The sequence below is a fragment of the Ylistrum balloti genome, unplaced genomic scaffold (genome assembly GCF_031769215.1).
Source record: "Ylistrum balloti isolate Yb309-2 unplaced genomic scaffold, AGI_CSIRO_Ybal_v1 Utg369772, whole genome shotgun sequence".
Lineage (NCBI taxonomy): Eukaryota > Metazoa > Mollusca > Bivalvia > Pectinida > Pectinidae > Ylistrum > Ylistrum balloti.
Window position 1 is genome coordinate 115006 of NW_026781965.1, and position 16458 is coordinate 131463.

General features: G+C 35.2%; 2 protein-coding genes across 12 annotated transcripts in view; one reads left to right on the forward strand and one right to left on the reverse strand.

Annotated features, from left to right (window-relative positions):
• Positions 1–16458, forward strand: part of LOC132543837 (uncharacterized) — a 187111-nt gene that overhangs the window by 88790 nt on the left and 81863 nt on the right. The gene's annotated exons all lie outside the window — the stretch shown is intronic.
• Positions 1–16458, reverse strand: part of LOC132543870 (collagen alpha-1(I) chain-like) — a 99813-nt gene that overhangs the window by 39155 nt on the left and 44200 nt on the right. For 9 of the 11 annotated variants that reach the window (XM_060207397.1, XM_060207395.1, XM_060207392.1 and 6 more), the window contains exons 4-10: positions 9081–9107; positions 8600–8653; positions 3304–3327; positions 3005–3040; positions 1928–1999; positions 1530–1598; positions 838–867 (exon numbers count right to left, since the gene is read on the reverse strand). In XM_060207397.1, coding sequence (XP_060063380.1) covers positions 838–867; positions 1530–1598; positions 1928–1999; positions 3005–3040; positions 3304–3327; positions 8600–8653; positions 9081–9107 — 312 coding nt within the window. Of the gene's footprint in view, positions 1–837; positions 868–1529; positions 1599–1927; positions 2000–3004; positions 3041–3303; positions 3328–8599; positions 8654–9080; positions 9108–15632; positions 15660–16458 lie in introns of all 11 variants that reach the window. The other 2 variants (XM_060207393.1, XM_060207390.1) reach the window with 2 other exon arrangements.

Below are 16458 nucleotides of genomic sequence, written 5' to 3' on the forward strand. Positions count from 1 at the left end.
TATTGACAAGTAGGCAAGTTCATTGCCTTATTCACCATTGACCAGTAGGCAAGTTCATTGCCATATTCACCATTGACATTAAGGCCAGTCCATTACCAGGTAGGCATGTCAACAAAAATACTCACCATTGACAACAGCATCACTGACTACTGACAAGTAGGCAAGTCAACAGCCATACTCTGCATAGACAAGTTGTCAAGTCCATTATCAGGTAAGCAAGTCAACAACGATACTCACCACTGACAACAGCAATACTCACCACTTACAAGAAGGCAAGTCAACAGCCATACTCTGCATAGACAAGTAGGCAAGTCCATTGCCAGGAAGGCAAGTCAACAACGATACTCACCTTTGACAACAGCAATACTCACCATTGACAACAGCAATACTCACCACTTACAAGAAGGCAAGTCACTAGCTATACTCTCCATAGACAAGTAGGCAAGTCCATTGCCAGGAAGGCAAGTCAACAACGATACTCACCTTTGACAACAGCAATACTCACCATTGACAACAGCAATACTCACCACTTACAAGAAGGCAAGTCACTAGCTATACTCTCCATAGACAAGTAGGCAAGTCCATATTAATATTCACCATAAACAAGGGTATAAAAGTCTAAGATGTCATCGCAGTATTCGCTGTGGATACAAAAAATCAACAACGTACATGGTCATAACAGATATTAGTCATCCCTTCATCACATTGTAAAGAGACACAGCACATGCTCAGACAAAACTCAACACCATGGCAAAATATACTGTGACAGGCAATGACTAGACCAGCATGCCTGATGAAGATACAACGACAGGCACTTAACATGCCTGATATACCAACCTTAATTGTAATCACTTCGTACTCTCCTCCCTATCAAAGCAAATCAGTGTTTATTTATCAAAACAACTCACCTGCAGACTTATTTGCATAATAAAATTTTTTTTTAGAAATTTGACTGAATTTTAATGAATTTTGATAAAATTCTGTGTTTTTTACATTTTAATCCTAAGTATGAAGTTAGGTAACCAATATCATGATCAGAGCAGCACCTTGTGTTATGGTTATCAAAATTGTACTACCATATCAGAGCATCACATTCTGTCACTGCTTGTTTCTGTTGGAAAAATGTACCGAAGATTGTATTTCATGGAAATCACACCGCAATTGATGAAATGTGTGGTCCAATAAGTTTGTAGTGTCAAAAGTGTAAATGAAAAGAATTATCACCATTGGTGTATCAGTATATTTGATAATGAAGCTTTGAAGTATTCAATTAAGTGAGATGTAATAAGAAATTAAAGTTATCCGAACAAGAAATTAACAAGATGAATAGACAGCAGACAGATGATAGCACAACACTACTGTAAGCTTGTCTCAATAGCCAGTTATAAAACACATAACAAAACAGTTCAGAATTTGACCATCAATGACGTCAGAAATTCTGTTAGACCGTGAGAGTGAATCACTCTGATATTCAGACAAACATAAAGTACGAACTACAATGTTCCTTTGGTGACATCTGGACGCCTTACCTTGAGAGGTATGATATCTTTGTATCCCGTATTTAGGCCCTCGTGGAATCGCACAGATCGCTTGATACCCTGGACAAGCACATGCATCATAGGAAAGATACAGTAATATTAATCACAGCTCAGTGTTAAAGTTAGTCAGCAAGAGAAAATTTCCCCGCCACCATTATAGCGTAGTTTCTGAAGCCCCTTCATCCCTTATTAGTGGCAGATTAACATAGAAATCAGAACATGATTAGGCCAGTCAAATGAATATATACAATTACCAGAAAAAAATGAAATAAAATTCAACATGTTATATTCAGTCTAGTAAAGACTTCTGAAAATCTTCTTTAGATTTCTAAGAATTAATTTTTGTTAGACCAGGACCTTGATACCATTAGCAGTAATCCATACACAACCTTTGGTCCAGGAGCACCATCAAATCCAGGCAGTCCTTCATTTCCTTTCTCTCCCTTGGGGCCTGGTCCTCCCTAAGGAATCACAAACAATTATATAAGTTATCTTTTTAAATCTTTTCCCTAACCCAGGGCCAAACGTGGAGCCTAGGGTCATGAAAATAACAAATTTGATAAAAGTACTTCGGCACTTCCATCCATGCAATAGTATTTGATTTTACCTTACCTGCAACTTAAAAAGAAGAATATTTTAAACTTCAGTCAACTTGTCTCTCTTTTATGACTAAGAAAGGTTCCTGCTAAAGTTAGAAATCGTCTATGGGCATCAACAATTGATGACGGATAAAAAGCAGAAAACAGAAAACAACATTTGATTTTTCCCCTCCAGCTTTGTGCAAGTGGGCATATCTCTTACTAGTAGAAATAATTTGAGGTAAAAACAAAGAGTTTGGGTAATCTTGCTACCCATAGTTACAGGGCACTATCCCCACCATTCTGCCTATAGTTACATGACACTTTCCCAACCATTCTGCCCATAGTTACATGACACTTTTCCATCCATTCTGCCCATAGTTTCTTGACACTTTCCCATCCATTCTGTCCATAGTTACATGACACTTTTCCAACTATTCTGCCCATAGTTACATGACACTTTTCCAACTATTCTGCCCATAGTTACATGACACTTTTCCAACCATTCTGCCCATAGTTACATGACACTTTTCCAACTATTCTGCCCATAGTTACATGACACTTTTCCAACCATTCTGCCCATAGTTACATGACACTTTTCCAACTATTCTGCCCATAGTTACATGACACTTTTCCAACCATTCTGCCCATAGTTACATGACACTTTTCCAACTATTCTGTCCATAAAGTTTCATGACACTTTCCCATCCATTCTGTCCATAAAGTTACATGACACTTTCCCAATCATTCTGCCCATAGTTACCGTACTTGACACTTTCTCAACAATTCTACCCTTAGTCACAAGATGCTTCTCAACTATTTTAACCATAGTTACAAGACAGGTGTGTAACTATTTGTAGAACTTCTGGGACACCTTGTAATACATACCTTATCTCCTTTAGCTCCAGGTAAACCTTGAGAGCCCTTCAAAATAAAAGTTGATGACAATTATCTAAATATCAACAGTAAAATATGTTAAGTTGTAAATCCATACCTGTTACATCTATATATAGACATCTATCTTCTCTAACCAACTCTAGCATTGTCACATATTCCATAAGTAATTAACTCTGATATTGTACAAAAGACACAAGTGCATAGCATCTTACTGAACTGTTTCTAAGGTGAACTAATTAAATCTGAATATGAGAGTTAATATTCCTACAGACACGTAAGTACAAACTTACTTGATTTCCCTTGCTAATTGGTCCCTGCAATAAACAAGCAGTATCAATTATAACAGGTGAAATGTTGACGTATCTTTTAGTGAGAAACATTGAATATCAAATATCTTATCAATATATGTTCATCAATATTAAGTTCAGTCTTGAAACTCTCCATTACAGAATAAATGAAAGCTACCCTCTCTCCTATTTCCTGGTAAATCTTGTGGTATGCTGTGGTGTGGGAATTGTTCCATTACACCATATAATACTAATTACACTGATCCCTATCCTATCTTCAATGTAGTTATTTCAGTAAATAATGATTAAATTGTATGTAATTTTCATATCTTTCAACAAAAACTGAAATATTTTTCACAGAAAGCAGTTCAACTTTTTTTCCCCTCTCTCTACCAATCAGGGAAACACATCTCACTATTTCCCTGACACAAGGGCCTCTATATCTGGGAGTTTGACCTTACCACACAACCTGACAATGTTGGGCAAATTCTCTAGAAATATTTATTTCAGGCCCAATCATATGATGCATATCAACCAAAATTGAGCTAAATGGTTAGCGGACTAGATAGTTATTTAAATTCTTGCGCAATTAGTGTACATTTACACTAGGAGAAAAGGTTTGCCTAGATGTACATAAATGTGATAATATGGCAGGCATCAACATTTCTCATCTGATTTCTGTTAAATAAGAGTTGTAAATATGCTGTAGTTTAGACCTTGTTCCTCTGTTTTAATCACAGTAAATATTCCTAAGATTCTACTTGCATTAGATATATAAAACAGCAGGAGACTTACTGTTAATGATATATACTCTATCATCAGTTAAGGTATGCCACATCAGATCTACAATAAGAGGTCTATCAGGCCTGTATCAGTCAACTGATTTTGTCAGACTGAAAGGGCTTAATCTAAACTAATGGAAAAACAGTTCTAAAAGGTTTATTAGCCAATCAAGCATGCTTCAGACAAAATGCAACCAAATGCAGGTATTCCTACAGAAGCAGAAGGATCTTAAAGAACTTGCTCTATTTTCTCAATTGGTCCCTGCCTTGTATTGTAAGAAACACTGTTGACACAAAATAGAGTTCTCTTCACTTAAGAATATTTCAGGTCAAATTTGAACAAAATCTAATGACAATCTTTCTTACAAAAGAAAGATTTAAAAAAATGAACTAAATTTCCCCATTTGGACCCAAACCCTCCTGCTCCTGGGTGCTCAGACTCACTATTTCTATAAAATTGAGTCCCCTTCACCAAAGATGCTTCTAACAAATTTTGGTTAGAATCAGCACAGTCACAACTAGTACCAATTAGTAGGAACATGTGAGGGACTGACAACTGATGCAGAAGTTTGTCATAATCTCACTTTGCCCTTTAGGCCTCTTGAGCTAAAAAAAACATTCCAAAAACATGAGATATACACACATCTTATGATATAATTGTGAATTAGATGTTAATATCTCTATTGATATAAAATCCTGCCCATAGAGATACAATATATAAACCATATATATACCATTATATAAACAGCCAACACATAGCCAATTCCTGCACCACAGGAATATAATATATAAACAGCCAACACATAGCCAATTCCTGCACCACAGGAATATAATATATAAACAGCCAACACATAGCCAATTCCTGCACCACAGGAAAACAGTATATAAACAGCCAACACATAGTACAAATAGTATCTGGTAGTGTTTCATTCACACAGGAAAACAGTATATAAACACACAACACATGTACCAATTAGTGCATTCACACAGGAAAACAGTGTATAAACAGCCAACACATAGCCAATTCCTGGTTGTGCATTCTCACAGGAAAACATGTATATAAACATTCACACAACACATGATGTACAAAATTCCTGCACCACAGGAATATGTACAAATAGTATCTGGTATAGACACCAACACATAGTATCCAATTCACAGGATCACACTGATGGTATCTGGTTGTGTTTCATTCATCACAGGATCAGACATATACAAATAGTATCAGTGTTTCATTCTTTCTCACAGGATCAGACACTGAACTACAAGATCTCTCAGGATCTGCTAGTGTTTCGTTCATTCTCACAGGATCAGACACTGATGTACAAATAGTATCTGGTAGTGTTTCGTTCATTCTCACAGGATCAGACACTGATCTACAAGGCGGGATCTCTCAGGATCTGCTAGTGTTTCGTTCATTCTCACAGGATCAGACACTGATGTACAAATAGTATCTGGTAGTGTTTCATTCACACAGGATCAGACACTGATGTACAAATAGTATCTGGTAGTGTTTCATTCACACAGGATCAGACACTGATGTACATAGTAGTATCTGGTAGTGTTTCATTCTCACAGGATCAGACACTGATGTACAAATAGTATCTGGTAGTGTTTCATTCATTCTCACAGGATCAGACACTGATGTACAAATAGTATCTGGTTGTGTTTCATTCTTTCTCACAGGATCAGACACTGATGTACAAATAGTATCTGGTAGTGTTTCATTCTTTCTCACAGGATCAGACACTGATGTACAAATAGTATCTGGTAGTGTTTCATTCATTCTCACAGGATCAGACACTGATGTACAAATAGTATCTGGTAGTGTTTCATTCTTTCTCACAGGATCAGACACTGATGTACAAATAGTATCTGGTAGTGTTTCATTCATTCTCACAGGATCAGACACTGATGTACAAATAGTATCTGGTAGTGTTTCATTCTTTCTCACAGGATCAGACACTGATGTACAAATAGTATCTGGTAGTGTTTCATTCATTCTCACAGGATCAGACACTGATGTACAAATAGTATCTGGTAGTGTTTCATTCATTCTCACAGGATCAGACACTGATGTACAAATAGTATCTGGTAGTGTTTCATTCTTTCTCACAGGATCAGACACTGATGTACATAGTAGTATCTGGTAGTGTTTCGTTCATTCACACAGGATCAGACACTGATGTACAAATAGTATCTGGTAGTGTTTCATTCTTTCTCACAGGATCAGACACTGATGTACAAATAGTATCTGGTAGTGTTTCATTCTTTCTCACAGGATCAGACACTGATGTACAAATAGTATCTGGTAGTGTTTCATTCACACAGGATCAGACACTGATGTACAAATAGTATCTGGTTGTGTTTCATTCATTCTCACAGGATCAGACACTGATGTACAAATAGTATCTGGTAGTGTTTCATTCTCACAGGATCAGACACTGATGTACAAATAGTATCTGGTAGTGTTTCATTCTCACAGGATCAGACACTGATGTACAAATAGTATCTGGTAGTGTTTCATTCACACAGGATCAGACACTGATGTACAAATAGTATCTGGTAGTGTTTCATTCATTCTCACAGGATCAGACACTGATGTACAAATAGTATCTGGTAGTGTTTCATTCATTCTCACAGGATCAGACACTGATGTACAAATAGTATCTGGTTGTGTTTCATTCATTCTCACAGGATCAGACACTGATGTACAAATAGTATCTGGTGTGTTTCATTCATTCTCACAGGATCAGACACTGATGTACAAATAGTATCTGGTAGTGTTTCATTCTCACAAGATCAGACACTGATGTACAAATAGTATCTGGTTGTGTTTCATTCATTCTCACAGGATCAGACACTGATGTACAAATAGTATCTGGTAGTGTTTCATTCTTTCTCACAGGATCAGACACTGATGTACAAATAGTATCTGGTTGTGTTTCATTCATTCTCACAGGATCAGACACTGATGTACAAATAGTATCTGGTTGTGTTTCATTCATTCTCACAGGATCAGACACTGATGTACAAATAGTATCTGGTAGTGTTTCATTCTTTCTCACAGGATCAGACACTGATGTACATAGTAGTATCTGGTAGTGTTTCATTCTCACAAGATCAGACACTGATGTACAAATAGTATCTGGTTGTGTTTCATTCATTCTCACAGGATCAGACACTGATGTACAAATAGTATCTGGTAGTGTTTCATTCTTTCTCACAGGATCAGACACTGATGTACAAGTAGTATCTGGTAGTGTTTCATTCATTCACACAGGATCAGACACTGATGTACAAATAGTATCTGGTAGTGTTTCATTCTCACAAGATCATACACTGATGTACAAATAGTATCTGGTTGTGTTTCATTCATTCTCACAGGATCAGACACTGATGTACAAATAGTATCTGGTAGTGTTTCATTCACACAGGATCAGACACTGATGTACAAATAGTATCTGGTAGTGTTTCATTCTCACAGGATCAGACACTGATGTACAAATAGTATCTGAGAGTGTTTCATTCTTTCTCACAGGATCAGACACTGATGTACATAGTAGTATCTGAGAGTGTTTCATTCTTTCTCACAGGATCAGACACTGATGTACAAATAGTATCTGGTTGTGTTTCATTCATTCTCACAGGATCAGACACTGATGTACAAATAGTATCTGAGAGTGTTTCATTCTCGAAGGATCAGACACTGATGTACAAATAGCATCTGGTAGTGTTTCATTCATACTTACTGGACTGGACACTGACGTACATAATGGCATCTGATAGTTTTTTCGTTCATACTGACAAATATAAGTGGCACTTGGCCTTAGTTCATACAATAGTTGTATGTGGCAACATACATTTTTAACAGCAATTCTTCAATGCTTCAGACCTGTATTCCAAGGCTGGATGTGTAAGTTTAGTGCCAACAGAAGAGATTATAAAAAGCAACATGAAAGTACTTTGGTATGAAACTTTGACTTTGATCAGCCAAAGAGTACTTAAATTTTTGTGCACATGCTAACTTTCTATTTCTTATGTCAATGACCTTGACCTTAAACCTTCAAACCAGGAAAGCATTTACATGATATGGATGTCCTAGAAAGGATAATCAATGCATTGAAGCATATAAAGCAACAAAAGGTTCCCAGGATAGCAAATGGCCTTGAAAGGTCAGCATTTAAGGCCTTAATATGACAAAAATTGAAATCTGTATTTCATTCATGTCATGCAAGGATTACAAAAAATTGTAAGAGATAGGCTAGAATGAAATAGCTTAAAAGGATGACCATGCAGTGAAATATTCCAAAATTAAAGATAAGACGCAGAAAAAGCCAATATAGGTTTGACTGGACATAATCAGGAATACAAGACATTCAAATGACCCATAACAAAGCAGGACCAGGCCAAGTGGACATACGAGATTGGTAGTAGGAACAAATGATAAAGTGGAGAAATTCAACTGAATACAACAGGAAAGGGAAAACGAAACATTCAAAAGACCAAAGACAAACCGGGAATCCTGCGTAACCACGGAAACCCATAGGTCCTCTGCTGCCTTTATATCCCTGCAACGGAAAGTTCATACACTGACGATGTACAAGGTCATGGTGGTAATTTGGAGGTCAAAATCAAACACAATGAGAACAATATCAAGAACCATTTACTTTAATGATCAATGTAATATTCAGTCAAGTATGGGACATAATAGGCTTACAAAATCTATCTTAGCCAATACTCGCACTTTATATATACAAAGTATTTGTTTATAATTTTTGGCCTAACAATAAAATATTAGATGAGAATCTCCCTGGACCGAGAACAGGAAGTAAACAAATATAATCTCCATATCTATATGTACATTTTTGACTTATTTAGAAACGAAAATTGAAAGAGATTTGACCGGATTTGATACAGAAATTACTAAGAAATATGTTTATCATTCACATGACTAGTTTCCTGTGAATTGACTCATGCAGGTAAAAATGGTACTACCTTGATACCCTTGACACCAGGATAACCCTGAAATTAAATTGTACTTATAACACACTTAAAACAGAGTACCAGAGGGCAAATTGTACTTATAACACACTTAAAACAGAGTACCAGAGGGCAAATTATACTTATAACACACTTAAAACATAAAACCAAAGGGCAAATTGTACTTATAATACACTTAAAACAGAGTACCACAGGGCAAATTGTACTTATAAAACACTTAAAACATCGTACCACAAGGCAAATTGTACTTATAACACACTTAAAACATAGTACCAAAGGGCAAATTGTACTTATAACACACTTAAAACAGAGTACCAAATGGCAAATTGTACTTATAACACACTTAAAACAGAGTACCAAAGGGCAAATTGTACTTATAACACACTTAAAACAGAGTACCAAAGGGCAAATTGTACTTATAACACACTTAAAACAGAGTACCACAGGGCAAATTGTACTTATAACACACTTAAAACATAGTACCAAAGGGCAAATTGTACTTATAACACACTTAAAACAGAGTATCAAAGGGCAAATTGTACTTATAACACACTTAAAACAGAGTATCAAAGGGCAAATTGTACTTATAACACACTTAAAACAGCAAAGTACCAAAGGGCAAATTGTAACACACTTATAACACACTTAAAACACACTTAAAACAAAGGGCAAATTGTACTTATAACACACTTAAAACATAGTACCAAAGGGCAAATTGTACTTATAACACACTTAAAACAGAGTACCACAGGGCAAATTGTACTTATAACACACTTAAAACATAGCACCAAAGGGCAAATTGTACTTATAACACACTTAAAACATAGTACCAAAGGGCAAATTGTACTTATAACACACTTAAAACAGAGTACTACAGGGCAAATTGTACTTATAACACACTTAAAACAGAGTACCAAAGGGCAAATTGTACTTATAACACACTTAAAACAGAGTACCAAAGGGCAAATTGTACTTATAACACACTTAAAACATAGTACCACAGGGCAAATTGTACTTATAACACACTTAAAACAGAGTACCAAAGGGCAAATTGTACTTATAACACACTTAAAACAGAGTATCAAAGGGCAAATTGTACTTATAACACACTTAAAACAGAGTACCAAAGGGCAAATTGTACTTATAACACACTTAAAACAGGGCAAATTGTACTTATAACACACTTAAAACAGAGTACCAAAGGGCAAATTGTACTTATAACACACTTAAAACAAAGGGCAAATTGTACTTATACCAAAGGGCAAACACACACAGAGTACCAAAGGGCAAATTGTACTTATAACACACTTAAAACAGAGTACCAAAGGGCAAATTGTAACACACTTAAAACAGAGTACCAAAGGGCAAATTGTACTTATAACACACTTAAAACAGAGTATCAAAGGGCAAATTGTACTTATAACACACTTAAAACAGAGTACCAAAGGGCAAATTGTACTTATAACACACTTAAAACAGAGTACCAAAGGGCAAATTGTACTTATAACACACTTAAAACAGAGTACCAAAGGGCAAATTGTACTTATAACACACTTAAAACAGAGTACCAAAGGGCAAATTGTACTTATAACACACTTAAAACAGAGTACCAAAGGGCAAATTGTACTTATAACACACTTAAAACAGAGTATCGAATGGCAAATTGTACTTATAACACACTTAAAACAGAGTACCAAAGGGCAAATTGTACTTATAACACACTTAAAACAGAGTACTACAGGGCAAATTGTACTTATAACACACTTAAAACAGAGTACTACAGGGCAAATTGTACTTATAACACACTTAAAACAGAGTACCACAGGGCAAATTGTACTTATAACACACTTAAAACAGAGTACTACAGGGCAAATTGTACTTATAACACACTTAAAACAGAGTATCGAATGGCAAATTGTACTTATAACACACTTAAAACATAGTAACAAAGGGCAAATTGTACTTAAAACACACTTAAAACAGAGTACCACAGGGCAAATTGTACTTATAACACACTTAAAACAGAGTATCAAAGGGCAAATTGTACTTATAACACACTTAAAACAGAGTACCACAGGGCAAATTGTACTTATAACACACTTAAAACAGAGTACTACAGGGCAAATTGTACTTATAACACACTTAAAACATAGTACCACAGGGCAAATTGTACTTATAACACACTTAAAACAGAGTATCAAAGGGCAAATTGTACTTATAACACACACTTAAAACAGAGTACCACAGGGCAAATTGTACTTATAACACACTTAAAACAGAGTATCAAAGGGCAAATTGTACTTATAACAAACACACTTAAAACAGAGTATCAAAGGGCAAATTGTACTTATAACAAACACACTTAAAACAGAGTACCAAAGTGCATAAAATAGTACATTCCTGTCTCACTGTCAGGTGACATTCCTGTATCAAAATACATGAAAATACAGCATTAGAACAAGACTTCTGTTTAAGAAAGTACAACTTTATGTCAAGATGATAAAGCCCACAGAGCGTCCGATGAATCACTCAGACAAGATTAAAATTCTGAAAAAAAAACAAAAAAAAAAAACAGCAGCATTAATTCTTGAAAAAAAAAAAATACAAAAAAAAAAAAAAAATAACACTGAAACTGAATTCTCCTCAGGAAATCACAACTACATGTCATGACCAAATTAATTGTACCAAGCTTTTAAGGGATCAGTTGAAATCCAACAGAAGATATCTTCAGCCAAGATTGAGATTCTGAACAAAAAAGGCAAAAACTGTTGGATCACATTCTACACATGAAAATACAAATTCATGGCATCATGACAGAGCCTTCCAAGTTTCACAAAAATAAAAACAGAGTGCATGGCATCATGACAGAGCCTTCCAAGTTTCACAAAAATAAAAACAGAGTGCAAATCTCTAAGACAAAACGATTTACAGTATTTTATTCCATTCCCTATCATCTAATGCTGAAGTACCTTCATACACAAAGGCCACAGAAAATCTGTATGGATTATCAGGGTTAAAATACTGGACATGAAATCAACTGGAAATATTACCAACAGTATAAATTACATCCAAAACACAAGTTTGGTGATTATCACAAGTCATAAAAAGGTCACAGACAAGTTTGGTGACTATCACTTGTCACAAGGATAAAGGACAAGTTTCTGCTATCAATTTCTACTTTTGGTGCAATATGTTGTTCTGTTTTAGCATTTGACCTTGAACATACTCATATCAACTCTTTTATAAGTATACATATCATTGATGCCAACAATATTGTATTGCTTGCAGCTTCCCTGCTATAGAAGCTGTTATACAGTCAGACTTCTATGAATCAAAATTTGATAATTATTTACGGACCGTGGGATGTTGGCATGTGTTTAAAGAACATTATTGTTTCACTTCACATTTTGATAATAAAAATTTTAACAAACATTAATCCATAGTCATATTAAGTCAATCCACACTCCTCATACTGATATGTCAATGCTAACTTCTGCCAATACAATGTTCTTTATTCAGACTGATTTCTTCGTCATGGTATCCAAAGTTATTTAGATCAAAACGAAACCTGAAATTTTGTTTGAACTGACTGAAAGTTTACATAACCATCCTTTATAATATCACCATTCAAAATTTCAAACCTGAGCTACATGACTTTCACCTTACAGAAACTATAACAATGAATATACCCTCGAAACAAAGCAGATCACTTTCTGCCAAGCTGTTTCCCAAAATAAAAAAAAAATGATCCAACTACAACTAGGACCCAAGGGCAACTTTGTCCTAAAAGTGAAAGTTGACTGCATAATTATTCAATAAGTAGAACTCAGTGAGGATGGGTTTTTTTCTGAGAAACAGTCCCAACAAAAAGTGTTTTATGGAGAGACAGTCAGGACATACACAACAGCTGATTCAAAAAGATAACCACCATCTGATCAGGGTATGAATCTAACCAGTAAACCAATTGGAAAGAAACCATAGAATAATATAGGATGTGAAAACATGTCATACATCATAAAATAGTTTAACATTACATTGAACAAAAAACTCTCACTGTCGTCCATGAAATAAAAATATCTTATATCTTAAGTATCTAACAAGAATTAACGGTATTGGGTCCTCAAAACGACTCCTTCAGTTATGAATGATGCTTATTAAAGTATTTCAAAATAGGGCAGGAAGATCTGTGGAACCATCTGACTTAAACCTTTAGCAATTTTAAGCAATGAACTTAACACTGGAAGGGAACCCTCACATACACCTCTAGAAATGAATCCTTTCATTAATCTCCTGGTAAGCCATTTTCCCCAACCAACATATGGACGTCACCATTGTTTCAGATACCATACTACACTAACATACCAAATTTCATTAAAATCAATGCCTGAATTTTTACCAATCAGACGCCTCCATCTGACAGCCATTTTGGCGACACTATCATTTTGATTACAGGTGAAATATATAAGCAAATCAGAAAATGGCATTTACTTGCAGATATGAGGCCATCAGTATTAATCCCTCAAGTTTTGTTTGTGGGGACTTAACTATGGCAGAACAACATTACATACACAAGCAACTTTATCAAGTTGCAGTGTAGAAATGAGTATTCTAAATAGCTGTATGTTCCAGTAATTGAGTTTCACTGCATATCACAAAGAATATCACAAAGAAAATACATCTATGAAGTCTAATGTGCCTGAAGCCAGAGTTAATGAAATTTCAACTTTGTGAAACTTGTTTTATCAATTCTAAGAAAGTATTTCTTTTGTCTGTTCTGTGCCCCTTGGTAACAAACAGAAATTGTCAGTTTAGTTTGAAGAGAAGTGTTGGAAACAGCAGCCATATTGACATCTTTGCAGGGCCAGCCTGGCACCCCTGAATGTTCCTATGAACCACCAATTATATCTCCCAGAAACACCATTTCTATTATGCTTACATCTGGGCGATAGAATATAACTTCCTGGTAACAGCCAATGTAAATTAGCTATAAGGAGAAGAATGGCTGATTGTAGTAACAAAGAAACACACCACAGACAATGATACACTGGGTTATTATCAGAGGAAAGTGTAGGGAACCCAATGTATTTTATAGTGATACTATTCACCTTGTCATAATTCACAACTCGCCACAACACAAACCTAGTCCTAATACAACCCTTGTCATAATAAACGCTTTGTCATAGAACACCCCATGTCATAGGACAACCCGTTGTCATAAGCACACTTTGTCATAAAACACCCTTTGTCATAATACACACCTTGTAATAAAACACCCTTTGTCATACGACAACCCTTTGTCATAAAACACCCTTTGTCATAAAACACACCTTGTAATAAAACACCCTTTGTCATAAGACACCAGTTGTCATAAAAGACCCCTTGTCATAAACACATCTTGTCATAATACACACCAAGTTAAAATACACTAAATCATAAACACACTTTTCAAAATACATACATCATAAACACCCCTTGTCATCGTGTTTGTTGTCCTATTCATTGCCCCATGAATATCTTGGGTCATTTTGTTGCTACCTCATTAAACATCATAATACACCACTATGAAATTCACATACTCCTATAGAACAGTGGCTCCGGAGATTCCAACAGAGAAATAGATCACCAGTACATTGAAAGCTTAAAAGAAAAAAAAAGATCATTTGACTAGTGCAAGTCACATGATTTCTCTTTACCTAAACATCACAGCCTCCATTTAAAAAGAGCTTAGGTTAAAATAGCTTTTCAACGCTTTATAAAGTAGTAAAGAGCAGAGTATTATTAAGAATGTCCATTAACACACTGTCAATGGCATTTTACCTTGTAAGAGCAGTGGAAATAACCAGACCAGGGTTCCAACTCAGACCCTCTAAACTCTAGACAGATGCTCTACCAACTTAGCTACCTGGACCAGTGCTGCTACAGCAACTCAAGGGGAAAAAATCCGAAGTATCTGACAAGGAAGTCTAGGGTCATTGGGTCATCATCATGGGAAGCCTTTCCTAATTCTAAGTGTTATGACAGTTTTGAATTGCTGTAAAGTAACTTGTTAAATGTCATATTGCTAAAGTAAATCTAAAAGTCATTCAGCACTTCACTATTGTTATGTAAAACTATAAATATATGGTAGCAGACAATGTTGTATTATAGTACTTTGATATAGGAGCTACATGTTAGTACTTAATGATACATTGGTGAAAAATCATAAAGAATACGTGATTATACAGCTAACACGCTCTGTAAAAAGTAAGCTTCTTTTGTCATTTCATAGATATAGGTCTATCTTTGAATGCATGATTCCAATTCATCAGAAAAAATACTATTTTAAGAAGACTATTTTGAAACTTTTTTAAAAACGATTTCCGTTGAAGCCCTTTACAGTAGTATCTAGCTATACAGTGTTAGTATTTAACGTGATAGTAATTACTATATACAAAAGGAAAGGTTCCATCAGGTCTCAGCTCCAACACCACAGCTCTGAAAAATGATAGAACTTTCCATATCTGTGTAACACAAAGTTAGTATGTTATATGGAGATGTGAACTATACCGGAAATCCAGTGTAACCTTTCTCTCCCTGTAAAATATTACAGCAATATAATTAGATACAGAGACACATCATCACAGTGACATAATCAAAACATAGACACACATCATCACAGTGACATAATCAAAACATAGAGACACATCATCACCTTTCTCTCCCTGTAAAATATTACAGCAATATAATTAGATCCAGAGACACATCATCACAGTGACATAATCAAAACATAGAGACACATCATCACCTTTCTCTCCCTGTAAAACATTACAGCAATATAATTAGATACAGAGACACATCATCACAGTGACATAATCAAAACATAGAGACACATCATCACCTTTCTCTCCCTGTAAAACATTACAGCAATATAATTAGATACAGAGACACATCATCACAGTGACATAATCAAAACATAGAGACACATCATCACCTTTCTCTCCCTGTAAAACATTACAGCAATATAATTAGATACAGAGACACATCATCACAGTGACATAATCAAAACATAGAGACACATCATCACAGTGACATAATCAAAACATAGAGACACATCATCACAGTGACATAATCAAAACATAGAGACACATCATCACAGTGACATAATCAAAACATAGAGACACATCATCACAGTGACATAATCAAAACATGCACACATAATTACAGGGAAATTATCAAATATAAAGATGTTTTATTATAGATTTACAGATGTCGAGCCTAAAGAGTTATGGCTTAATTAAGAAATATCCTTATTTGTACTGTTAAATATTTAGAAATTAAATAAACCCTCTTCAGCACTCATATATCAGTCATTTGTAAATTTAAAACCATGATA